The sequence below is a fragment of the Apium graveolens genome, chromosome 1 (assembly GCF_009905375.1).
Source record: "Apium graveolens cultivar Ventura chromosome 1, ASM990537v1, whole genome shotgun sequence".
Taxonomy (NCBI): Eukaryota; Viridiplantae; Streptophyta; class Magnoliopsida; order Apiales; family Apiaceae; genus Apium; species Apium graveolens.
Window position 1 is genome coordinate 169,132,571 of NC_133647.1, and position 27,382 is coordinate 169,159,952.

Genomic DNA, 27,382 nt, shown 5'->3' on the forward strand with positions numbered 1-27,382 from the left:
CATTTTTCCCTTCTCACTGTGTCTTTCAGGATCCGGCGACAGGAAAGGTCCTTGGCAGTGGTAAAGTGATGAATGGTCTCTATGTCATGGAAGAGAATTCTATTACTCCTTCGACAAGTTATCAGGTGTCATCTAAATCTAATCATGTTTTAGAGTCTTTGTTTCAATAGCATAGCCGGTTAGGCTCTTTCCTAGTTTGACCAACAAATGTAACAGGGAAGAGTTTTTCTGTGAACCATGTGAATTGACCAAAGATAAATGGTCATCTTATCCATCTAGAAATAAAAGTTCTACTCTTTTTTCTACTATTCATACCGATGTTTGGTGTCCATTTAAACATCCTACACATGACTAGGGATGTCAAATTAATCCAATCCGACGGATATCCGATCCGAAACCTAAAGTTTTGGATATACCAAACCCGAAATTTTGGATTTGGATTTCAACTATACTGAACCAATACCCAATCCGGAATCCGGAATCCAATTTAAACCCGACCCATACCCGGAACCTTACTAAAACCCGACACATTTATTATAGATTATATGTAATATTTTAGATATAATACATATAATTTACATATTTTTCTTGCATTATTTGAGTAATAGTAGAATATTATCAATTATGAGAACACTTATGTAGTGAATTATAACTTTTTATTTCAAAATCAGCTTTTATTATGTAAAATGTACTTTTTATATATGTATAAAAAAATAATGTGTGATGAAATACTAAATATTATGTTATCAACATATCTTAGATATTACTCATCATGTCAACCCGTGCAATATAATGTGTTTAACTATTTATTAGTTAATGTATTTTAATTTTAGCTATCATATAGATGTGATTAATAGTGTTTGTATGTATAAATAATATTAAATTTGACTACATTATTTGTAAATTTGGATACCCAAAAAATACTCGGTCCGATCCGAAACCCGACGGATTTGGATTTGGATAACCCGAAAATATTTGGATTTGAATTTGGATTTTACAATTCTCATCCGAATCCGACCCGTTGCCATCCTACACATGACGGATATAGATGGTTTGTTGTCTTTGTTGATTGTCATTCTAGACTTACTTGGGTATATCTTCTTAAACACAAAAGTGAAGTATTTGAATGTTTTAAATCTTTTCACCACATGATACAAAACCAATTTAATGCCTCTATCAAACTTCTTCGGAGTAATAATGGTACCGAATATGACGGGGGCCCTTTACATCTTATTTGGACAGATGTAGTATTATTCATCAAACGACATGTGTTAAAACATCCCAACAAAATAGTATTGCAGAAAGGAAAATTGGTCACTTACAATAGCTAGCACGGTCTCTTATGTTAACAATGCATGTCCCCAAATATCTTTGGTGCAAAGCAGTCATGATTTGCTGCATACCTAATCAACCATCTCCCTTCAAGTGTTCTACAATTCAAAACACCCCTGTCCTTTGTCCTTGCGACTTCCTCTCATCCTTTGTCTCTTCAGATATTTGGGAGTGTCTGTTTTATTCTTCTCGAGATAAACTTGATTCTCGTGCCCTCCGATGTTGGTTATACACCAACTCAAAAGGGGTATAAGTGTTAAATCATCCTCCCTCACGTCGCATATATGTTAGTCATGACGTTACTTTTTGGGAGTCAATTTCCTATCTCTCTCCAGGATCCTCTTTGCTTCAAGGGGAGATTAATCGACACAGTCTTGATAGTGAAGCGACAGAGGAGTCACTTCCATTCATTAATATTCCTAGTCCAAATACTATCCCAAACATATCATCTACCCCTCCACGTCTGAGTAATGAATCTGATGATCTAACTAGGCTTGACCTGCCAGATTTGATTACATATTCTAGAAGGACAAGTGACGAGATCACAACTTTACCTCATTCAGAGACCTCTGACGTCGAGGCAGATCCTACAGCTCCTATAATTGAGCTAGATAATGGTAATACTCTTGATCCCTCTTTCGATCTTCCTATTGCTATAAGAAAGGGTGTACACTCTTGTACCAACCATCATATCTCAAATTTTGTCTCCTATAATGCATTCTCTCCTTCATCACTTATTTTTGTGACATCTTTATCTAGTGTTTCTGTTCCATGTACTTGATAGGAGGCTTTGATCCAAAATGGAAAGCTGCCATGATAAAATAAATGAATGCATTAAAACATAATGACACGTGGGAGTTAACTACTCTCCCCGCCGGAAGGAAGGTAGTAGGGTGCAAATGGGTGTTCACAGTGAAACAAAAGCCTAATGGGTTGATTGAAAGGTACAAGGCAACACTTGTGGCAAAAGTATATATTCAAACTTACAGGATTGATTATCAGGAAACTTTTGCCCCTGTAGCGAAGATGGCCTCTATCCGAGTCTTGATATCATATGCAACAAACCTTGGATGGGAACTCCAACAGTTGGATGTAAAAAATGCATTCTTGCATGGAGACCTAATAGAAGAGGTCTACATGGACATTCCACTTGGATTTTCTACAGCAGCAACCATCAGAAAAGTATGTAGATTAAAAAAACTATATATGGATTGAAATAGTCTCCAAGGATTTGGTTTGACAAATTTCAGAGAGTTTTGGTCATATTTGGCTACAAACAGGGCAATTCAGATCATAATATGTTTGTGAAAAGAAAAGGTGAAAAGATCACAGTATTGATTGTGTATGTCGATGACATCGTGATCACGGGCAATGACACGTGTGAGATTGCAGATGTTAAACAGAGACTTGCCTCCGAATTTGAGATGAAGGACCCGGGAAAACTACGGTATTTCCTTGGAATTGAAGTCTCTAGAAGTTTGGGTGGTATCTTCCTTTCACAACGGAAGTATACACTCGACATGTTAAATGAGACAAGTATGTCAGGATGTAGACCTGCAGATTCTCCAACAGAAGCTAATCATAAACTTTGTGGACATGTAGGTGACATTGTTGATAGAACTCAATATCAAAGGTTAGTTGGAAGGCTAATCAATCTCTCTCACACAAGGCCAAATATAGCATATGCGGTGGGAGTCGTAAGCAGATACATGCATGATCCTCGACAACCTAATTTGGATGCAGTTTACATGATATTAAGGTATCTTAAAGCTGCTCTCGGAAAGGGTGTTATGTTTACTAATAACAATCATCTTGGAGTTGAGAGCTATACTGATGTAGATTGGGATGGTTGCCTTGACGATAGGTGCTCTACCTCAGGATATTGTACACTTGTTGGAGGCAACCTTGTTACTTGGAAAAGCAAGAAGCAACTGGTGGTTGCGTAATCTAGTGCTGAAGCAGAATACAAAGCTATGGCTCGAGGTGTACGTGAATTACTATGGATCAGATTTCTTCTAACAGAATTAGGCCTTGCATCAGCTACTCTGATGAAATTGCATTGTGATAACAAAGCAGCTGTTGCCATTGCACGTGATCCAGTTCAGCATGACAGAACGGAGCATATTGAGATTGATCGACACTTTATCTAAGAAAAGATCAATAATGATTCCATTAGTATCCATTTCGTGAGATCAGAAGATCAAGTAGCTGATGTGTTAACCAAGGGTTTGTGTTCGAAAAAGCTTCATCCTCTTATTAGCAAGTTGGGCATGGATGATATATATGCATCAATTTGAGGGGGAGTGTTAAGATGAAGCTGACATAAGCATCGTGACATCAGCATTGTGACCATAGCATGACAAAAGTTACTATAGAGTACTTAGCCTCCAAGTTGTACTTTCTATATAAGAGCTTAGCTTTCCTGTAATAATCTAACAAGCAATATTTTACTTTCCTCTATGATATACACTGCAGTTCATATATAATTCAATTTCTTCCTATCTGTCTATTATATATATACATACCCACTTCTAATCTGAGAGTTATAAATCTTGATATCACTAATTCATAAAGATGATTGTACTGCCCTGGCTTTGCACATATAAGTCTGGTTGATGATAGCAAGGAAAATTATGTTTATGATCTGACAATTCTGAACAAGGACTGTATGCCTTCAATTTACGAACGCACTCAAGGTCAATGGGTATCATATCTATTCTTCTTTCTTCCAACTGTACTCAAGTTTAGTCAATTTACGAAGTCTCTATTTTGGTTTTTACAACATCCTTTGCTCCCCTCTCTGCTAAGTATACTCTAGCTCAATTAATAAGATATCTTATGTTGTATAATATCCCCATCCTCTTTCTGTGTTTATCAGCTAGAGTCACTTAACTAGTGTGAATCTTGGTTATTGTGATGGGTATGTACAATTCAAGCATCGGACTGCCTTTGTGACAAAGATCGTCAACCAACTAATTGTCCACCTGTTCTAATCGTAAGGAAAGTAGAGGTATTAATTTTTGAAGCCTTCAGCTAGTCCAAATAATATAAGTTTAGGTGGTCTTTTATTAATGAAACGTTATAGTGCAATGTGCTATTTAAGTAATTCTCTCGTAACATCCTGACTATGTAAATGCATGTTCTATGTTTTCTTTCTATTAGAATATAAATCAAACCAAACTAAACGTAACCGGTATATTCCGCTTTCGCAGGTCTGGGTATGGTAAGATGTACGCAGTTTTCCCCTCAACATAAGAATGAAGAGGCTGTTTCCTGAATGACCCCCGGCTTGTGTGTGTGCGCATAATATATAAAAAGTGTAAAAAATTTAACTAAAAAAATAAAATTTGATGGCATAATTAAAAAAAATAGGTCGAGACAAATATGATCCTATGGCATTATTCACATAGGACTTGCCTAATTCCAAATGCATTTAACATTTCTCAACTACCTTGACATAACTACTAACTACCATGGGGAAGAAGATAACTGCTTTGAAAATTGAAATATTAAAAACTAACCAACAACGGTTAGCAAAGTTGATGGCGGAAAAGCAACCTCCACTTTTTTGGCAAAGAGATCTTGAGTTTACTGATTTCAATACTCATCATTTTTTTATTTTTTGGTAAAGAGATCTTGAGTTTACTGATTTCAATACTCATCATTTTTTTCCTTGTGCAGAACCATGGGAAAGTGGACAATGTCTGGGAGTGGGAGGAATTTTCGCCAAGGAGATATTTGCGGGCTTTTAGGTTTTCTGTAAGATAACTCTAATGATCCAAGACTCGGGGCTATTCCGTAAGCAATATTTAGCAGTATGCAAAATTGTTATTTTTTATTCTATTTTTTCAAAAAAAAATATTGCTAATCTAACCCATGATCATACAGGGTACAAGCAAATTTGAAAAATAATAACGTTACAACTGTAGCTAATGACCAGTTGTCCTCTAAATCTAAAGAAGTAGACAAGACAACATATTCAACCATTAGGCCTCTGTTGTGGGATTTTTACTTTTGACACTTGGAATTGTGTAAAATATTTATTTATTTACATTTAATCAAATTGTTATTAATCCTGATTTTTGATTTTTAATCTACTATTATATCATGCTAAGGTGCTCGAGCTGTGAGAGGATAGTAGAGTCTGAATGCTGAAACTTGGGATACACAGTTATGTGTATTTACATGGGAGAGTCCTTCAGTTTAATATATATAAACACACATAAGAAATTTGAAATTGTTGGCACCGTCTACGTATCCCAAGCTTCAGTCCCTGCTACCATCACAGCTATAGCACCGAATATCTTCCTGATGTAATGGTATAGTACAAATTAAGAATCAGGATTATGGATTTATTAAAAGGTGATGAAAATAAATATTTTACACTAGTCTACGTATCGAAGTGAAAAAACCCACTACATAGATGTGTAATTGTTGAATCTGGCATCTTGTATATTCTTCTTTAGATATAGATGCGAATTGGTCATTAGTATGGCCGTATCAATTTTTTTTAATTTAATATTATATTATATGGTCAAGGCATATGATTGACAATGTTACTTTCTTATCTTCAAAAAAAATGATCACAAATGATGATCAAGCACGATTTTAAATATCACTTACAAAATACAACTATTTGAAATCATTCAACTAAAGATCTCTCTGCCCACAATACAGAGGCTGCTTATCTAACCTCAATTTCCCTAATTGTTGTGGTTGGTTTTATTTCTCGAATAATATTTCAATAGAAAGAATAATTAGAACATGCATTAATCATAGAAGAGGTAATATTTGTAATCGGAATCTTCAAAATGTTACGAGGAAGAAGATGACTGAAAAAACTTTTGTGGACCGTGTGACATAAGTTTTACTTGGTAAAAGACTAGCTATACCATTCTATATGCACTAGTAGATCTAAAGATTTGAGAGTGAGACTTGGTTTGCAACTACTGAAGCAAGGATACGTGTTTGACTATTCTTTCAAAAAAGACTAATTTGACAATAGACTTCAGCATTAAGAGTTTGATGGAATGGGCATCTTTTTCATTATTCTGCATATTTGTGTTTTGTAGCCTATACATGATAATCATGGAACAATAAAATATACTCCCTCCGTCCCCATCAATTCTTTACATTGGGAACGGAGTCTGGGCACACACTTTAATGTTCTTATTAAATGTAGTTGCATAATTTTTTTTAAAATATTTTTTCTTTTAAATAAAAATATAATATTCAAACTTTTATACAAAAAAAGAAAATTTTAAAAATAAATTACGGAAATATACTTTATAGTTATATTAAAATGTGTGTCAAACATGTGAAAAAAACTGTAAAAAAATGAGAGGGACGGAGGTAGTATAGAGCATTTGTTTTAAATTTAAGCTTTTTTATTAAATTTGAACTTTCATACTGGAGCTCGGGGCCTCGGGCCATACCCCCCTGTATCAGATGGTGGAAAGAGATACCACCCTACGAGAGAACACCATTTAGATCTATATTCCCAGTAAAATGAAAATTTGTTTTCTTCTGCTAAATAATACAATGAAAATTGTTGTTTTTGGTTGAAAACAATGATTAGAATTTCCAGGATTATAGACCTCCACCGTTTTTGTTTATTTATGTAATTGTAGTACAAAAATTTTAAGAGTTCAACTATTAAATTTTGATATTAATGTCCAAATCCATGCTTATATTTCGGAAATGAGAACTATTCGGCTGAGTTACCGATTTGTGGTTTATCGGACGATTTTTGACAAGCCGGATGATTTATCGGCAATTTAGCGAATCAGTCAAATATTTTTGACCGATTTATCAGCGATTTATCGAAAAATGGGCAGATTTCTATCATAGGGTTCAAATCTCATCAAGTATTCCCTTAAAAAAAATCATTAAGTGTTGAAATTAAATAGTTAAGTTATTGGTCGTAAGCACTTTATCCGAAACAATTCGAGATTTTGAAAGAACTAATAATGCAACATAGTTAAGAAAGTGTTGTTTTTCGCATGCTATTTAATTAAATTGAGCAACAGAGCATATATTGTTTTCTTAACAATTTTCCTTTAAAAATAATGATAAAAACGATGTTTAATTTCTTGAATTTATTTCCCAAATAACTTTTTGTATAAAAAGCTAAATGAGTAAAATGTTATTCAAGATTTTCTTCCCCCGTTAAGAAATTAAAAGAGAAAAAAACATGGTAAATTCCTTCTTTAGCAAATCTTGAAAAATGAACCTAGAAATGAGGTGAATTTGTTTTACTAATGAGTTGTAATCAACAAATTTAGAAAATCAATTTAAGACGGTTATAATAGTAATTACTAGATTGACTTGAAAAATTAATATAACCAATTTTTTAATATTTTTTAAAAGAAAATATTTAAAATTATTTAAAAAAATTAAAGAGTTGTAATCAACAAATTTAGAAAATTAATATTTTTTTTTAAAGAAAATATTTAAAATTATTTAGAAAGAAATTTGAAAATACATTCCAATTTTTTATCCCAGTATAATCAACCTACATGAAGATTATATAACTCAGACTGAAAATTGCCCAAAGAAATGCACGAGTGTGTTTGGGAGGTGACAACTGACAACTATGTACGCAAAGCAGTCAGAAGTCTTACCCAATATTTAAATTCAAAATTTTGGTTATTCATATAAAATAAACTAGATTTTCGTATTTGACCAATCACGAGTTTTACTTTTCTATTACTAATAGTTAACAATATCTAAAACGTTGACGTCAAAAGTCCATGACGCCGGGTCTTCAACATTACAACCACACAGAGTTCAACACTTTGACAAATGATGGTACTCAACTTGTTACATTTTCATCACTTCCGCTCTTGATTCAGAAGCCTCCATCATTTTTCATTCTTGCATGCAAATATGAAAAGACTCAACTCACTACTGTGTTGTTTTCTGATCATCATCACCTTTTTTCACATCACCAAAGTTGATTCAAACAAGTGCCATGGTGAGTGCACTGCATTAGCTTCATACTACTTATGGAACGGAGCTAATCTTTCATTAATAGCCAATGCATTCAACACAAATATAAGTAACATCATGGGCTATAATCCGCAGATCATTAGTTATAATAATATTTCGAGAGGTGATAGAGTGAATGTTCCATTTAAATGCGGGTGTTTAGGAGGTTCATTTTCTGATTTTCTTGGTCATATGTTTAGGTTTAAGAGTGTAACCGGGAATACTTACGAGGCGATTGCTAAAACTGTGTATTCAAGGCTCACTACTCTTGAAATGTTGGTTGAGTTTAATGACTTCAATGCTAGACAGCGGATTGCTATAAATGAAAGTTTGAATGTTCCGGTGATATGTTCTTGTGGTAGTAGAAGGGTTTCGAAGGATTACGGCTTGTTCATTACGTATCCGTTAAGCCGCGTCGAGAATTTATCTTCGGTCGCTAAAGGGGCTGGACTTCCAGAAAAACTGCTGACAGATTATAATAGGGGCATGAATTTTAGTAGCGGAAGTGGGTTTGTTTTTATTCCTGGAAAAGGTGATTCTTTCATATAATATATATTAGGTGATGCTAAATTGTAGAAGTAGAACCATATTGTGATAGTGATTATAATTTGTTTAACTTAAAGCGGCATCTGGCATGGCTCGTAAATTTTTTTAGTTTTGTCTGATAATATTCCTTATGTTGTATATGTTTGAAAAGAGAAATGATCCCTATAAAATAGGACAGTATCTAGTGTTGTTTGCAGAGGACTTTAGACTAACAGTATTTTGAGGTCGCATTGTGTAATCCTTAATGAACGAGGTAGGGGTCCCCTCAACCTTGCTTGTCTTCCTGAAAAACTGATGTTTTATATTAGACTACTACTGTATGTTCAAAATTGGTGATAAATTTCTTTCCTTCGAATGCAGATCAAACTGGGAGTCACCCTCCCTTGAAATCAAGGTAATTAGGCACTTATCTTTTTTAAGATTTGAAATTTACTTCTTTATTTAACATTTTACCTAATTCTCGTTTTTTTGTTTTGCAGATCGAGTGGTTGGTTCTTTGCATTTTTCTGTATGAACTATGATATATAATATCTTTTGAGGGCAGATTATGGAATCCCCCAGTTTTTCGTGTCCATTGTAATCTTACAGTCTGCTGACAATTTTGGCAGGAATACGTGGTGAAGTCATTGCAGGCATTGCAGGTGTTACAGGGACTCTTGCAGTGGCTGCTTGTTTCTACTTTTGTGTCTACAGCAGATTTTTTGGTAAAGGATCATTTGTTTACCTCATTGAGTTTAAGATTTGTAATCCTAAAGTTTGATAATATCAACTGTCAAGTATGTCAAGTCCTATATATTTATGTTAGTGTTTTGAAAAGTATCTGATTAAAACTTATACCCACTGGAAATCTCACTGAGGACGTTGGTATCCACATCATTGATAGCTTTCGTCGACAGGTTCTGGAACTAACTCGGAGAAGACTTCGGGATCTAGTGCTTTCAATGGTGGTGTTTCCCCAAAGATTACGGGTATCACCGTTCACAACTCATTGGAATTCTCATATAATGAACTTGCTGAAGCCACTGGCAACTTCAGCCCGGCCAATAAGATTGGTCAAGGAGGATTTGGTTCTGTATACTATGCAGAGCTAAGAGGAGAGGTTAGTGCCTATGCAATTCAATCTTAACATACTGCGTCTAAATGGTAAAAATGAATGCATATTTAACTAAAAAACCGATCTGATTGTCATATGACCCATGAAGACTGACTAATGAAGTTTCAAAGTCTTCTAGTGGACCGAAATTGATCTTCTATTTATTAATTTTTGCAAGATAAGCTGAAAACAAAATGCTAACTAAACTATCAGGTTGGACTCTTGGATCATTTATGAGATTTTTAACCCAATTTCTACATTATCTAGTAAAGTTTATCTACTTACATGTATATTATGTGCAGAAGGTCGCAATCAAAAAGATGAACTTGAAAGCTTCAAAAGTATTTCTGGCTGAACTGAAGGTTTTGACAAATGTTCATCACCTGAACTTGGTACTATTCACCAACTTACTAATTCTGGCTATATTTGTAGAGTGAATTTTTTTTATTAGTTTAAACATCTCTATAATTGTGGTGTTTCTAGTTGCGGATCCGATCAGTATGTTTTTAAGACAGACAACACTGCCGGTGCTTATTTCTAAAAAGAACACACTTAGTCCATTTTCATATCAACATATGGATTGGTGGACAACAAAATGTACATGTAGGGCCATCCTTAGGTTTACATCTTCTAAAAGACATAAAAATGATAAGAACATATATGAAACTGATTCCATAAGTAAAATTACTATATAAACCTTTTTTTTTGTGAAATGTTTACACGGTTTTGTATTTATACTCATAATGTACCTGATGTTCTTGTAATGCAATTTGATCTACAAACTTTAGACTGATAAACTCAATTAGCATATTGAAGCATGCTTTCAAGTTTGTCATAATTCTGAAGTTGTATTTTGTTAGAATCATGGAATAGGTGTCACACCTGTTCTTGATGTTCATCTGAATAAAATGAATGCTCTTACTATATGCAGGTGCATTTAATTGGATATGCTGTTGAAGGTTCCTTGTTTATAGTCTATGAATTCATCGAGAATGGCAACTTATGCCAGCATCTGCGAGATTTTTCAGGTTCAAATGAAAAACCTTCTCTAGAGCTAAAATTTACTTTATCTGTCATATTAGTCTATACATTACTATTCCTTTTTTGTTTTTGAAGGGAAGGAGCCATTATCATGGTCTAGCAGGCTGCAGATTGCACTCGACTCAGCTAGAGGACTAGAATATATCCATGAGCACACTAATCCCGCCTACATTCATCGTGACATCAAGTCCGCTAACATTTTGCTTGACAAAAATTTACGAGCCAAGGTTAAATTTACTTGAGTGATAGACAAGCAAATACGTTGTTTTCGTCTGTAACTTGAATTGAACATATAGTGTTATTCTACAGGTTGCTGATTTTGGGTTGACAAAACTTGTAAAAGTCGGGACTGGTTTCTTGCAAACTCAACTTGTGGGTACTTTTGGGTACATGTCTCCCGAGTATGATACTCTTTCACTATATGTACCATTTCTCAGTTATATATTCTTTATCCAGCCTTTTCCTTTCCCCTCTAGTATAAACGCATGTTTTTGCAGATATTCTCAGCGTGGAGTGGTCTCCACCAAGATAGATGTATATGCTTTTGGAGTTGTTCTTTATGAACTAATATCCGCTAAAGAAGCTGTCGTCGAGTACAGTGAAGATTCTGCCACAGAAATCAATGAAGATTCTACCAGAGCAATGGCACTTGTTGCTATGGTTATTTCTTGTTTCTTCTATTTTATAAATTTGAAATGTGCTGCCTTTTATGTTTCCACGATTATAATTTGTACCATTATGTGAGGTTATATTTTTTTCCTTCGCTGTTATATTTTATACAGTTTGAAGAGGTTATGAATCAGCCCAACCCCAGCACAGATCTTCAAAAATTGGTTGATCCGAGGCTTGGCGAGAACTATCCAATGGACTCAGTTTGCGAGGTAAAAAAATGAATTTTAGTTAAAACAATATTATGGAAACATGTGAGCTTGATGGTTGTGGTTCTGCTACTTACTTTCCAGATAGCCCAGCTTGCAAAAGCTTGTACGCTACAAAATCATTTACTAAGGCCGAGCATGAGGTCAATTGTGGTTGCATTGACGACACTTACATCTGGAACTGGGGACAGGTATGTCAGTTCATCAGACAAACACCAAGATCTTGTTAATATATAATGTCGAGAAGATAGCTTATGACTTGGTCTCCGTGTTTGCATTATTGTTTAAATTGATTTATGTTGACTATTTCCTACTTCTCTTTTGTATTAGTGATAAAAAATTTCATTTATAGCCACTCTTAAAGGCTGTTTCAGTAGGCTATTATAGTTTTGTTGCACCAGTTAGCAGATAATATTTTTGGTTAACGTTGCTAAAACGTCATGCATACTATCTGTTATGAGCATAACTATTCAATCGGACGCTGGCTGGTTTTGTGCGTAAGGTTGAGGCGGGTTTCCATGCCAAAGGAGAGTGCCTGCGGGGGCTGCCTTAGGCAATCTGTGTGTGGGGCTGGTTGGGAGCTGGAGCCACTTCCCTTATGAGCCCAAGGGCGACACCAGTCAAGTTGTCCCAAGGAGTATGGCAGATGCCTACCGAAGGCCGAGTTGTGACAAGATTATAGTATCTAAGAACTTGCATAATCTGGTTGTGTAATTGAACGAAATTATTAATAGCAAGTCTGCAAAGTTACAGGGATCCTCAATTGAGCATCACATTCCAAATTCCGGAGGTGCTGCACAGCACATCAGAATTTTATTTTGCCAGGGAAGCATATCGAAGTATGACATATGCATTTTTTTCTCAATCATGAAGTCCTCATTTCTTGAAAATCCTCCCGATAAACTAGCACCACCAGTGCATTTTTTTCTAGATATGAATGTTTACTCTTTCAATTGTGCGGCTTAATGTCTTCATGTCACAGGATGAAGGCTTTCTTTTAGAATTTTAGGCTTTATCTTTTAGGGTGATCTCCTTCCAGTGTACTATAAAAAGAGTCTGCAAAAGGTGAGATGTAGGCAAATATATGACAACATTTCTTAAATTAGGAACCAAATTCACGGTGAGTATTTAGAAATTGTAGCTTTATTTTTTAATTGTTTTGTTGTATCCAGGTGAAATTTCACATGGTATTTAGTGTATTCTTTATAACACATTCCCACACTCGTCTGCAAATCATAAAGCTATTTGAGTTTTTGTGCTCTTGCACTTTACGATATTCACGATTTAATCTCTACAAATAACCTGGCTAAGAAAATATGAAAAATTAAATGATGTTGACGAGGCTTAATTGTTTCCAATGCTATGATGTTAGTACTTAAAAGGGATGACAGGTTGGTACTTGCGTAGTCAGGGTCTGTGTGAACTGATTGATGTTAATTATTTACTGATACTTGTATATTGATATGTACAGGTCTGGTGTTGGAGTCGGAGGGAGTGAAGCACAGCGTGCCATATATAAGGGGAAAGAAGGAGCAGAGAAATTAAATGCCGGAAAGACCCCATAATGAGTATATCAAAGTTGATGTCTGTTGTATACTTGCATCTCATAGGAGTATCACTTTTCTGTTTTTGGAGCACACCCACGCTTTTGTTTGGAAACAAGTCTTAGCTTTTATCCAAAAAAATTCTTATTAAGCGCCTATTAGGTGATGTTGGAAATTAGTTTGCAAACATGAGAAATGAAAGTTAATAATCCTTCAATGTCAATTGCTTATCAGTGATTTATGAACCCAGCTGTAGCATATAATGAATATATGCAGGTAGTTCACTAACTGGCTTCCCAGGTGTATTGCAGTGATTTTCTTTTCTTAACATTTTATTTCTGTCTCACTGTCTCAGGTTATTTAAACCTAATTCACCAACGAAGCTTATATTGTGTTCTTCAAAGTATTTATTTTAAAATATAATGAAAAAATTGAACTTCTATTTATTTCTTGAATTCGTTTCCAAAATTATTTTTATACAAAAAACCTAAAATAAATTCAAAATCTTCCCCCGCATTAAGTTGTAAAATATCCCAGTTTTTTTAGTTTACCAAAAATTCAAAATCTTCCACATACTATAATAATATTATAATAATTGGTCCATAACAATAATCTGTAGTAGTTGGCACATAGAAGTCTGGTTGATGGTACTAAAAATTTCATGTTAAGGCTTTAACAAAGTTGATGTATATTTTTGGTGTCATCTACAGAATTCATTCCTCTAGTTTCTGCCAACATATATTATAATGTATTATTTATTTCCCTCACTCTTTCTGTGTATTATCGTTTGAAAACATATCACTTGTACTGAATTGCGGTTAATTATGTTAAACTCTTTATTGATTTTTTTTTAAAACGAGGTCTTTATGATATTAGTTTGTACTAGATGCATTACCTTCACTCGTCTTGGTAATCCTTTGGCAGGTTAACTTGCAAATATTGTCGTAAGTCGGTGGATCTGTTATTTAAGTCTTTTTAGTATGATGTCAAACATAGTGTAGTGGCATCTGCTGAGAGAATATGTAAGACTTTTGCAGTGGTCTAGGAAATAATGCGAGTTGAGACGTATAGCATATGCACATTATAGACAACTGAGCAGTTATTATGGAGTCTGGTTATAGTATTTGAACAGATTTTTGTGAGAATTATCAGATGCCACTGATTAAAAAAATGCCCACAATCTTGAATCTTCAGGATACACGCAAAAGCTTTATATTGTTACATTTTTCATCAACAAGCCTCTCTTTAGTCTTTATGCACATATGCATATTACATTTCTAGTTCCTGGTGATTCGAGTTTTACTTGCCAGTGCAATTGCTTTTGCATCGGTGCTCACTGCAACCCAATCTCTCTCTGCGCGTCTTTTATGCTGCCTCGCATTTTTAGCTCGTTTCGGTGCCAATCGAGCATCTCTCTCTGCAAATGCAAGTCTAAATCTTTCTGCTATTGGCAACGCATTGCAATTAACATATGAGGATGTTGCAATTTTAACTTCCCATGTCCTTGCATCAATATCTTTGAGTAGGAAATCGTCCAACACTGTTCTCATCAACGCTTCACATGGAACAAGCATCCCTTTATAGCCAAAGGGTGATGACTTCGGATTTACTATAATGCGTGGGCATTCACTGGATAACGTCTCTAATGAATCTTTGTCAATTTTTGGCTATATATATGAAATATTTTCAGCAACAAACTCAAGATGATAAACAGTTATAATAATTTAATACGCACACAATGTCCCAATGGATAATTAAATTATATTACATACTAGTTTGATAGAAAATTTAAAGACACAAAAGCAATATAGAATTTCATACCCAAACAAGCCAGCGAAGGGAATATGCACCATGACCAATCTCGGCAGTAACAAGTTCCTCCCAGGACTCTCCTTCAACGTTATCTAGGGTTGGTTTTAAGATTCCCAAACAACGACGAGCAGTAAGCTCACTCCGCAGGCACCCTCTGCAACATTTAGTTTGGTTAATAGCCTTATTTAAGGATATACATTTATAATACCTTATCAAATCAAAACCAGTGCCCTTATTAACCAGTATTCTGGGCCACTTAAGTACATCGACATTAGGTACATATATATTAGAAGTAATCATGCAGGCTCTATAATTCAAAGTTAAAGTCGGGATTATTGTGCAATAGAGTTCATAATCCAATAATTCATTTTGACGTGGAAATAATGTTTCAATAAATGTACACAACAATAGGCTTTGGCATTGCATGCAGATAAGAAGTTTCAAGATGTTGCATCTTTTTTTCTTACACAACCAGCTGAAATAAGCTAATACTCATTCTTGTAAAACAAGGAACAACAAGCTAAGTCTCAAGCAGTCGATGCTAGTTCCATCTGGACATAATTGGAGTAAAAATTCTCCTCTAAAATATATGAATTTACATAAGAGTTATTTTCATTTTGCATCCCAACGCTTTCGGGTAAATATAAATTGTGTACAGAACTTTGAATATATATAATCCGCACCCTTCAGTTATGATACCCCTCTCAGAAAACACCCTTTATGGCACATCCCCGTTATATTTGACGGTGAATTAATGGTCAAATGTTTGATGTACCCCAAATACAACTAATTATATCAAAATAACAAAACGCAACCACTTTTGAAACAAAACAGAACAAAATCCTCTGCTTCAAAGTGGGCGATAACCTTGCGAAAAGATGTCGAAACCACGTCTCACGATACAACAAGCATAACCCCGTACTGAGCCACAACATCCACAGAAGGTCAAGGAGTGTCTTTGAACAAGCATTCACTTAGTGTTTCAAACGAGGTCTCGTACATCTGATGAATCTTCTTCTCGCGGATGTGTCGGTAGAGATGAACCACGAATGATTTGACCGAGTCGGGTACGAAATTCGGGTCGTAACCGGCCGATTCGAGCTGTTGAGTTTCTTCGAACTCGTAATTGGACGCCATTGTTTTGGGGGTGAAGTGAAATTAGGGTTTAGCGATAAGAAGAGTGTGATGTTTGTGCGTTTTGTTAAAGCCCTAATTGGGGAGAATGTGTGTTGTTTGGGATAAAATTATTGAGCATGGGCCTGTTTTGATGCTTGATTGTTTAGGCCCATCATGGTGTACCTAGTTTAATACATACAAAGGGTGCTTCAAAGAAAATAACCAACAAATCTGTTTCAAAAATTAGAGGAGAATAATTACGTTTTGTTCATAAAATGGCTTACATGTTCATATAGAACCAGAAATGACTGTTATATTGCCTAATTACATTATTACCCTCGGCTGACTGTTACTTCACGGTCAAACATGACGGGAATCTGGCTAAAGGGTGTTTTCTGTTAGAGATCTCATAGTTGAGGGTTGTTGATTGTATATTTTAAAAGTTATGTGCCAATTCTGCATTTACCTGAAAGCGTTGGGATGCATAATGAAAATAACTCTTTACATAATATATTAATGTGGGAGCAATTGTTAGGAGCTGGAAATGACATTTTCCACTCGGTGTAAGTTTGATCTATTACTTCTATGTCATTAAGCTTTTACAGAACTAGGAAGTAGGAAACAAGGAATGGCTGAGCTCATCAAACTATTACAATAGTCATCAGTACCAATTTATATTGAATGAGCTTAACAGTTTCTGAGTAGTAAACCGAGGATCCTAAAAGATATGCACTGAAGTGTTGATAAATTATTCAAACCAGTGAGCCTCAGTTTAATATACACTAGTAGAGACAATGAGGATGAGTAATGAACTGTCTTTGAGTTATGGTTGTCAATATATAGTAATTACGGTTCTTACTATCAATATTTTTTAGAAAATAGTGACACCAACCGCGGTTTCAGTCGCAAAATCGGTGTTAGTCTTTTAACTAAAGATATTAATATTTGAGGAAGCCAATTTCATCTCCTGTAAGTTGGAGAAGAACTTTCTGCTCATACTGGATACAAAAATAGAATATCAGATGTAGTATGATAGTATGACAGTATGACCTACTCTGCTTACAGCTCTGTACTACTAAATCTTTATTTAGCATCACTCAGCCACCACTAAAGATTAAACATTCAACAAAAACAAAAGCAAAAGCAAGATGTAGTACTATAATTTTGTTCCAAGAACAAAACTGTAACAGGTTATCAAGTTCAATACTTATTTTAAAAAGCTTACCCCCATCTTAAAATCTGTAATGAATGGCAATGTTCCAGAATTTGAGAAACACCAAATGATGAGATTCTGCTACATCGGCTGCACAAAAATATTCTAAATAAGACAAATGCTAATGAAACCAATTTTTTTAACTTTGCCCCGCACCAAGAGACAACTTTATAGTGTTCAAATTTCAATTTCATTAAATATTAGATTCAAAATTAGGACATATCCAATTTAACGTCAGTAAATAAGGTGTAACCAAACCATCTAAAAAGTACTACAAAATGCAAATTCTATATGAACTGTATCAATAGGGCCATTTAGTAGATGTTTTCTTTCAAGGTTCTACATTCATTTTTTGTTGTTTTTCGTCTCCCGATTACAAAAATACAGACATACAAGTTGTGACATCGAGTATAATTTGTGGTCTAATTAAAATGCGGTACAGAGTTTAAATCTTGACGGATCAAAGGTCTGCAGAAGTGGTTGGTAATGGTAAGCATCAATTTTTAACTTCTAAAGAATCTGCATGTTTCAAATCCTGTAGCTTTCAGTTTTATTTATCAATTTTACTTATTCTATTTTCAAGGAAGCCGACTTCTCCCGCCTGTTTAACTACAGTCAGAAATCAAATTACAGGGGACACTTTGTTATGCTAATCTTGTGAAACTGATCAGTTACTTCTTAAAAGAGGAGCACTGACTTCTTGTGCATGAGTTCATGCATCGGGCCGGCTTGGAAAGACATCCAATCAGGAGTTGGTCTCTACATCTTATTAGCTATAATCCAGTCAAAATGCTCTTTACTTGAGTATTATGTATGCGTTAAATTTAAAACCATGCGCTGATGTCACAAAGGAATCCCTATGCCACCCAAACGATATTTTATTATGGAATATAAATAAAGGACACCATTGTTATTGAACCTGTATTTTCTTCAAGTCTCAATTTTAGATGTTTGTTATTCCAAACTTATATTCACTCTACTATGACTGTAGCACATGTTAAATTGGCTACAAATTCTCGAGCGCCATCATCGTTATATGTATCTCCAATGTTAAAATGGAGGTTGTACAAAAACTATTCAGGTTTGTGTGTATTTCTGCTTTGTGATGCAGCTACATGGTTATATTGAAACAGGGTTCCTCTGAACCGCTCTCTTGGAATCTCATTTTAGTTGTTACTTGTGTATTCTATAAGTTAAATTAGTAAGTTGATCCAATGATCAAGAGGGTTGTTGTAAGCCTTTGCGGCACATGCTTTAAAGTACATTTTGTAATGTGATCCAGTTGCTTAGATGACTTTTTTATTTCAGCTGTTGAAGTTAGGTTTTGTTTTGGTTTTGTTAATGTCAAAGAGGAAATATACAGGTGCTTGGGTTTCTTCCCTTAACACCTTTTCATTTAAACTTTAAATTATGCAAAACTGACAACTACAATAACAGGGGAAGTCTTATCTTGGTATAACCGTATAAGGATACATATCTGTACTTAATTGAGTGTTTTAAGGGTATATATACCGCCATTTACTATGTGGTTGAGCTTGTTTATAAACTAATGCAGCTCAAGCTTCAATTCCATATGTGACTTTTTAATGATATATGTTGTCTACTTTAAGGACAATATTTGCATATATTTTCTCTTGCTTACTATGATAAGTATTCATATTATATTCAGTTTGCGTAGACCGTCTCTTTAGATTATAACTAAAGAATAACATATCAGAAATATCTCTTGTTTCACATTGGTATGATTTTTCTTATCTGGTTAGTGATTAATGCCCATGCCGGCCTAGAGAGGGAAGGGATCTCATTCTTTAAATTTTGAGGGTTACTTTTTCAAAGGGATGTTATATTACTGTGTAGAGTGTAGACACAAAAGAGAGCTCTAAAGGCAAAACCCTCGCCACCATCCACAAAATCTTCTATTTTCTATACCATATCTTGCTAAACTATTTCAATATGAGGTTTAGTTGAGAGAAGTCAAATTAGTTATTATCAGCTAATCATCATCTTGTTTGTTGGTAATTCATGTACACACCATTTAAAATATCAAATTTAAATTGCTTAATAAGACTTCAAATTAGTAATAACTAGCAATAAAAATGGCAAGAGTCATTGCAATAGGTTCATGTTCCTGTAATGTAGCTATATAATCCATTCTAGATAAACATGGTATGGCAAATAATATATACCAGGTTTGTTATTTTCCGATCAATTAATATACTTGGGACAATATTCGATTTGTGGTTACCAAGTAGAGTTACAATTGGAGTTGCTTAAAGGATTTTCTTTTTATGTGTTTCATATGTTAAACATTATTTGAAGTGAATTGTGCTTTAACACACTGTTTGAATATTTCGATAGTTTAAGTATGACTTTAATATAACAATAATTGGGTTTTAAATATACTAGCATAAATCCCGTGCGATGCACGGGTCCCATTAATATTTTAATTTTTATTTATCAAGTTATATTATATTTTTAAAATATTTATATAAATATATAATGATTATAAATTTATAATAAAAGTGATCGTAATTTAGTAGAATAAATAGACTAATTCTAGTAGTTTAACAATTTAGTAGTTTAGCAGATATATAACACTATTATTTATATATTTTAATAATAGGATAAGTTGTATTCGTAGTTTAGTAGGATAAGTATACTATATTTAGTAGTAGTTTAATAATTTAGTAGTTTATTAGATATATAACACTATTTATCTATTTTTGTAATAATCAAAATTAGGGAATTATCGTTGAACCAAACCGTTGAACCAAATTATCTCTATTCCGGCTATTATAGTATAGTATAGATTTGTGTAGAGTAAAACTATTGTATTTATGTGTATGTTCTTTTACACGTGAGGTAGTTGATTAGATATGAAGGTTAAATATAAGCCCAATTGTTTCGGGGCCGAATCCATTATATTCCGTATTAGACTGTTAGTCCATGTTAGACACTTCCAACCGAGGCCCAATAACAAAGCCTCGACGAGTTACATTACATTATTTGCCTACAGCAAATTGAGAAAATTACTTTACAACTAGTCCAATAAGATATACACCATGCCACTTTATATAATGGGCTGCAAATAATAAATTATTTTGAAAGATAACTAAGGATTGAGCCACATAATAAGTCTCCATTTTACACAGTCTTAACTCTTGAGTTCGATGAACAGAGTCGAATTGCAATTTATACCTTATATCAGCAGCACGTAGACATTTGAATCTCTTTGCTACGACTGATATCCCGTAATCAGACACATCCGAATCAGATACGTCAAGAATATCCCAGGAACTTTCAGCTAATGTGATGATCACATTATCATCCAGTAATCTTCTTCTTCTTGCAATTGCTGCTATTGTTATCTAAAACATGTCAATAGATGTCAATGCAGGCCTTAAATCAAGTCAGATTACTTTAAATGACTGAAATAAGACCTCAGTCTCTTCTTTCATCTTTTTACTAATGGAAGTTATGGAACCTCAATCTCTTCTTTCATCTTTTTATTAATGGAACCTCAATCTCTTCTTTCATCTTTTTATTAATGGAACCTCAATCTCTTCTTATTTACTAAGATGCAAAAACAACAGAGACTTGTTAAAATTAGGTCCACGTCTAGAATAATAATTATTTTTTATTAAACTAATTTAAGCAATATGCACAATAATCTGTACAACTTTAACATTTTACATTAAATCCGATCCTATTTCAAGATGGTAATTAAATGATAGGCTCGCTTGAAATTACGAGAGCCAGGAACTACGGTTCTGTAACTCATGATAGCGGTGTAAAACAATAATTGAAATACTAACCTTAACATGGGAAGGTAACTTAGAAGCAATTTGGGGCAAGTCATCAATGATATCTTCCAGATGCTTTCCAATCACTTGAATGCATAAAGTAATCAAACTTGGAACAGGTTTTGGCTTCTCACGTGCTAATACTACTTAAGAATCAATTCCAATTCAAATTATTGATCAAATAGAGAGAGAGAGAGAGAGCGGGGAGGGAGGGAGGGGGGGAGAGAGAGAGAGAGAGAGAGAGATGTACTTACTGGGCGTGGGGATATCATCGAAATAGTCAGGCTTATTGGAATTGGAATTCAAATTAAGTTTCTGGAACGACGTATGCAGAGCTTTTCCTTCCATTCACCAACACAACAACCAAAAACAATATTAGCAGCAGCGGCGTATCTGTCGGACTTCAATCGGATGCCGCTAAACCTCCGAAATCACATTATTCTATTTGTCAAGACAGACGACTTCTATTATTTACCTTTTTTTTTAAATAACTATTACTATCATTTTTAAATTGCAATTTTTTATTAATTAAATAAAATTTATTCATCTTTCTGCCTTCTGCTTCTACATAAAATGAAAAAATGAATTTTCTTTTTACCAGATTTACTAATTCGGCCAATTTAAACCTATTTGATATAGAGCAATACTGGATAGAGGATAAAGGTATACTATTTTTTTCATTTTTTTATAATGCTCTTTTTCTTCTTTTTCACTAATTTTCAGTAGTTCTTATTTTTTTTCTTCAAAATTAGCGCATATCAAATTATCAATAGTTATGTACCTAATTATGTACTTTATTTAAACTTAATTTAAATTAATTACTATTATAAAAAATGATGATTAATATTTTTATTTACAAAATTCATATTCTTTATATTTCGATTATGTTTTTTTTGGAATAGGTCTTTTTTGTATGAACAAGATTTTCTATAATAAATTGAGTTTTTTGTTACAATTTTGTAAATTCTACACTATTTTTTTCTAAAATTGATTACATTGAGTTGTAATAGGTCTCACAAATATTTCCACTTTGAAAAAAAAAATATGTTCCGAGAAAACGTATATGGTTGATATTTTTGGAGCATATCTCAAATTTGATATTTAAATCACCAATTTAAAAAAAAATGATATTTAGGGCCATCACCCATTTTTATAATTATTTTCAATTATATACTATGTTATTTCAGTCAAACTTAATTGATAAAAAAAATTAAACAACACATATATAAATTAGAAAAGAAAATGTATGATTAAAATTTAAAAAATGAGAAAGTAAAAAAAGGAGGAGAAAATGGATAACCAATCAAAAAAATTAATTTATGTATACTTAAAAGATGATGGAATCTAAAACTATAACAAGAAAAGAAGACTTGAATCCAATTTACTCTATGAAAAGAAAATAAAAGTTTGTTATAACACGATGCCAATTGCCAACAAAGGTAGTTGTGAAATATCTATATGAGCTGTGTTGATAATGAAACATCTGTATGATCTGTATGTGGCTGAAGTGGAAGAGCAGTGAGTAGGAGCTGCATTCTCGATCCTGAATTTTGAGACCAATGTCTCGAGAGATGTCTTAATCAGGAGATATTTGGACATTATGCTTATAAAACATTGGGTGCACATTACAAACAAGTATTTGTTTAATCATATTTAGGCCTCAGCTAACAGTCTATCGATTTTCAGTTTAATAATAATAAGGTTCTTTCTTTTAAGATTCATCAAGCTGAATGTGAACTCAAAGATTTGAATTCCGCAGAGAAAAAAAAATGGAAAGCTAATGCAAGAATTGTAGAGATTTGTGCAGGTCAGAAACATGCTTGGATGCCGAGAGAGAGAGAGAGAGAGAGAGAGAGGGGGGGGGGAGAGAGAGAGAGAGAGAGAGAGAGAGAGAGAGAGAGCTTTTTCATCAAACATTCAAACCGGTATGGATGTTCAAGATATTGGAATTTGGAGAAAGCTGTTGTTGAGTTTATGTCCATTGTGGAAAACTTGATGGCCGATGTTTATGAAAGAGATGGATATCGAGTTTTCAGAAGCTATTATGAGGGTGGTCAGAGAGACGTAAGCTGGCCCGAGCTGATTCTTGTTCCGTGGAAATGAGGTAACTCATCTGGTCAAAATGAGTGGCGGCTATGGAAAGAATAATAGTATATGAATATTTTGTTAGCTTCTGTAGAACATACACTTGCTAAACATGCTTTAGTTGCTAGTTCTAATATTGTCTGGCGGGGATTCTGTTCGATTACATGCATCTCACATAAAAACAGATTGGTGTCAAAACACAAGATGGACTAGCTTATGAATTTAGAAAAGTCTGCTTTTGCAAATTGTGAATACTACAGCTTTCTTAATCAGAAAAGTACATGTTACTGGTCATTTCTGGAGTTGTGCAAAAAGACACTTTGAATGTTCTACTTCTACCAGTTGATTACTGACCACACCATAAAAACCCCCCTCCACCTTCATGTTTTAGGATTATGTTTTGCTGTATACTTTACCAACATTTCCTCCTTTTCATTGTGCAACCATGATTTTCCGATTCATAGTTCTCTTTTCTCTGTTTTTAACAACATCAGATATATCTGTATATGCATTCCCAGGCAATGAAACTGATCAACACGCGTTGCTTTCTTTTAAGGATTCAGTAAAAGCTGACCCATTTGGTGCACTAGACTCATGGGACACTTCCATCCACTTCTGTCACTGGAATGGCGTTATATGCAGTACCAGACGGCAGAGGGTGACATCACTCAACCTCAGCTCGCAAAGCTTGGTGGGAACATTGTCACCTCACATCGGAAATCTCTCATTTCTCAGAAAAATTTACATCCATGAGAACGAGTTTCATGGCTCAATCCCAAATGAAATTGGTCGACTCTTTCGCCTACGACATCTTTCTCTGACGAGCAATTATTTTCAAGGTGAATTTCCTACCAATTTAAGTCAATGTGTAGATATCAGAAACATCCTTGTAATGCGTAACAATCTAGAAGGAAAACTACCTACTGAGTTTGCTTATTGGCCTAAGCTTTATAGCTTTAATCTTGCCAACAACAACTTTACTGGATCAATTCCATCTTCAATAGGGAACATATCATCTCTTCATTTTCTTCGTCTAAGCAATAACAATCTAGAAGGACTTATTCCTCTGCAAGTTGCTCATCATACAAACTTAGAGTATCTGGACATGACAGAAAACAGTTTGTCGGGTATGTTTCCCCTACCACTTTACAACTTGTCATCCCTCTCTTATTTGCTTCTAACCCGTAACAAGCTAGAGGGATCACTTCCAGCAAATCTGGGCTATACTCTTCCTAAGCTGCAACGGTTTTACATTGGAATGAACAGATTTTCTGGCCGTCTTCCACCATCAATAGCTAATGCATCCCAACTCGCTGGTCTGGACATCCTAGTAAACAGTATCACCGGGCCTATACCAAAAAATTTGGGTAGCCTTTCTAAGCTTGATTGTTTAAATTTGGGCTTTAATCCACTTGGAGACAGTATGCCGCCAAATGACTTGAGTTTCTTTAATTCTCTGGTCAATTGTACTCTTCTAGACACTTTGACATTTGCAAATAGTGGTTTAAAAGGGGAGTTCCCAAAGATCATTGTGAATCTCTCCAGCACAATGGACCGCCTGTCTCTGTACGGAAACCACATATATGGAAGCATACCTCCTGAAATTGGAAAACTTGTGAACCTCACAACACTTTCATTGGGCAACAACTTATTAACGGGGACCATCCCAGAATCAGTTGGAGAGCTGGCCAAAATAGGAAGCCTAACATTCAGCAAAAACAACATTTCAGGAGTAATCCCAACATCCATTAGCAACATGACTCGATTAGTTGAACTCTATTTACAAGATAATATGCTCCAAGGAGTCGTACCTACTGAATTGTTTAAGGTCTCATCTTTACAGAGATTGTCCCTTGCTAACAACAGGCTTGGAAGTGTAATACCTGAGGAAATTGTGTTGTCTTCCAAATACATTTATCTTAATCTGTCCCGAAATCAATTCAATGGGTCACTTCCATCCAACATTGGCAATTTGAACCAATTGGTTCAACTAGATGTTTCGTACAACAAACTAACAGGAGATATACCCAATACTCTGGATGGATGTGTGATGTTGGAGGAGCTACATATGGAAGGAAATCTTTTGCAAGGTAATATTACATCTTCTTTGAGATTGCTCAAAAGTCTTCGAGTTCTAGATCTCTCAAGTAATAACATATCTGGGAATATTCCAAGATTTTTTGAAAAGTTACATTTAATTGAATTCCTTAATCTTTCTCACAACAAACTTGGAGGTGAAGTTCCTGGAGAAGGTTTGTTCTCAAACGTTAGTGCTTTTTCAGTCGTCGGAAATTTGGAGCTCTGTGGAGGTATACAAGCATTGCATTTGCATGCTTGTCCTGTAAAAGTCTCGAGGAATAAGAAAAAAGAATTTTCCCTGAGATTATTACTAATCCTAGTTCTTGTACCCCTTGGTATCTTGTTTGCATGTCTTGCCTTTATTTGTTATCGACGTCGAAACTCCAAAAATTTGAATGACCCTGACCCAGTATTGCACGACAGCCAATATCTCAAACTCTCATACCAAGATCTTCTTCTAGCTACAAATAAGTTTTCCCCAAACAATTTGCTAGGTGAAGGAAGATATGGTTCAGTTTACAGAGGAGTTCTTGAATCAGTGGACCAGTTAGTTGCTGTGAAGGTACTAAACGTTGAAGTACGTGGAGCTGACAAGAGTTTTTTGGCAGAATGTGAAACGTTGAGGAATATTCGTCATCGAAATCTTATAAAGATCATAACTACATGCTCTAGCAGTGACTTAAAGGGCAATGAGTTCAAGGCATTGGTTTTGGAGTTCATGACAAATGGGAGTTTGGACAACTGGTTGCATCCAAGTCCTCACCTTCAGGGAAAAAAAAGAAACTTAACTCTGCTGCAAAGAATAAATATTTCTATTGATATTGCAATGGGAGTCGATTACCTACATCACCACACCCATGCAGGTATCGTTCATTGCGATTTAAAGCCAAGTAATATACTTCTGGATGAGAATTTTGTTGCTCGTATTGGTGATTTTGGTTTAGCGAGGTTCTGCTTCGCTGCTACGACAGGTGACATCAATCAAGCAAATTCAAGTTCAACTGGTGTTCGTGGAACAGTTGGATATGTTCCTCCAGGTGACTTATCATGGCAACTTTTTCATCGATGTTTAGTAGTGCTATATAATATTGAGTTACATGACAACTATATTTTACTTAAAGATCTTGCATAACAGAAATTTTTTTACTTGGAGAACTGTTTTGCCACCTTTTTTTAACTATTTAGTTGTGCAGAGTATGGATTGTGTGGGGAGATATCTAGAGAGGGGGATGTGTATAGCTACGGAATTCTTCTACTAGAAATGTTCTCAGGAAAGAAGCCTACCGAAAGCAGCATATCAATTGACGGCGGTAGTAATCTTCACGACTATGTGAGGGCGGCACTCCCAGAAAGAGTGATGGACATTGTTGACCCACGGATTGTACTTGATCAAGAAGAAGATGGCTTGGCCGGAAATCAATCATACAGCAGGGCTACCTTGGAGTTATGCCTGACATCAATATTTGAAGTGGGGATATTTTGTTCCGAAGAGACACCGAAAAAACGCATTGACATCAGTTTTGCTATCAAGCAGTTACAAGCAGCAAGAGACAAACTTCTGCAGTGCAAACAGCTGAGTGAGAGTGGCGATCTCCTACAATGACAAGGAAGAATTCGAACCTATAAATTTCAAATATTTCTATTTTTTATTTACATGTATATTGGATCTGTATGTTACTTGAGATAAAACATTGCCATATTAGCATCAGGTTCTACGGTTTTAGTATAGTTTCATTTGGATCTGTATTGCTAATTTGGACCTATGTACTTAGTATAAATGCTCGATACTTTGCAGTCATTAAAATGATCTGTGAGCTTAACGATGTTCTCTGACTTGGATATGGTGTGCA

General features: G+C 34.7%; 3 protein-coding genes and 1 long non-coding RNA gene across 16 annotated transcripts in view; 3 read left to right on the plus strand and 1 right to left on the minus strand.

The window, feature by feature from the left end:
• Positions 1 to 6,362, plus strand: part of LOC141670725 (uncharacterized) — a 33,919-nt gene extending 27,557 nt beyond the window's left edge. For 3 of the 12 annotated variants that reach the window (XR_012554715.1, XR_012554717.1, XR_012554712.1), the window contains 2 exons: positions 30 to 4,342; positions 5,014 to 6,362. This is a non-coding gene — a long non-coding RNA (uncharacterized LOC141670725). Of the gene's footprint in view, positions 1 to 29; positions 4,343 to 4,544; positions 4,563 to 5,013 lie in introns of all 12 variants that reach the window. The other 9 variants (XR_012554706.1, XR_012554711.1, XR_012554698.1 and 6 more) reach the window with 9 other exon arrangements.
• A 1,731-nt stretch (positions 6,363 to 8,093) lies between these two features.
• LOC141711357 (lysM domain receptor-like kinase 3) lies at positions 8,094 to 13,798 on the plus strand. Its single transcript, XM_074513759.1, has 13 exons — positions 8,094 to 8,854; positions 9,229 to 9,262; positions 9,348 to 9,375; positions 9,449 to 9,572; positions 9,765 to 9,967; positions 10,264 to 10,353; positions 10,893 to 10,989; positions 11,078 to 11,229; positions 11,312 to 11,403; positions 11,500 to 11,662; positions 11,785 to 11,883; positions 11,965 to 12,071; positions 12,383 to 13,798. The coding sequence occupies exons 1-13, from the start codon at positions 8,221 to 8,223 to the stop codon at positions 12,480 to 12,482; spliced, it is 1,923 nt and encodes a 640-aa protein (XP_074369860.1). The 5' UTR covers positions 8,094 to 8,220; the 3' UTR covers positions 12,483 to 13,798.
• A 788-nt stretch (positions 13,799 to 14,586) lies between these two features.
• Positions 14,587 to 21,837, minus strand: LOC141670760 (uncharacterized). 2 transcript variants are annotated; one of them, XM_074476757.1, is made up of 6 exons: positions 21,623 to 21,837; positions 21,381 to 21,511; positions 20,764 to 20,933; positions 17,578 to 17,655; positions 15,246 to 15,390; positions 14,587 to 15,091 (listed from the first exon to the last, which is right to left on the minus strand). In XM_074476757.1, exons 1-6 carry the CDS (start codon positions 21,714 to 21,716, stop codon positions 14,702 to 14,704), a joined length of 1,008 nt encoding a protein of 335 aa, XP_074332858.1. In that variant the 5' UTR covers positions 21,717 to 21,837; the 3' UTR covers positions 14,587 to 14,701. The 2 variants fall into 2 exon arrangements, with proteins under 2 accessions (XP_074332858.1, XP_074332849.1); XM_074476748.1 differs by having other exon boundaries at positions 21,381 to 21,514.
• A 1,747-nt stretch (positions 21,838 to 23,584) lies between these two features.
• Positions 23,585 to 27,355, plus strand: LOC141670772 (uncharacterized). The gene is made up of 2 exons (XM_074476765.1): positions 23,585 to 26,569; positions 26,726 to 27,355. Exons 1-2 carry the CDS (start codon positions 23,899 to 23,901, stop codon positions 27,133 to 27,135), a joined length of 3,081 nt encoding a protein of 1,026 aa, XP_074332866.1. The 5' UTR covers positions 23,585 to 23,898; the 3' UTR covers positions 27,136 to 27,355.
• The last annotated feature ends 27 nt before the right edge of the window (positions 27,356 to 27,382 follow it).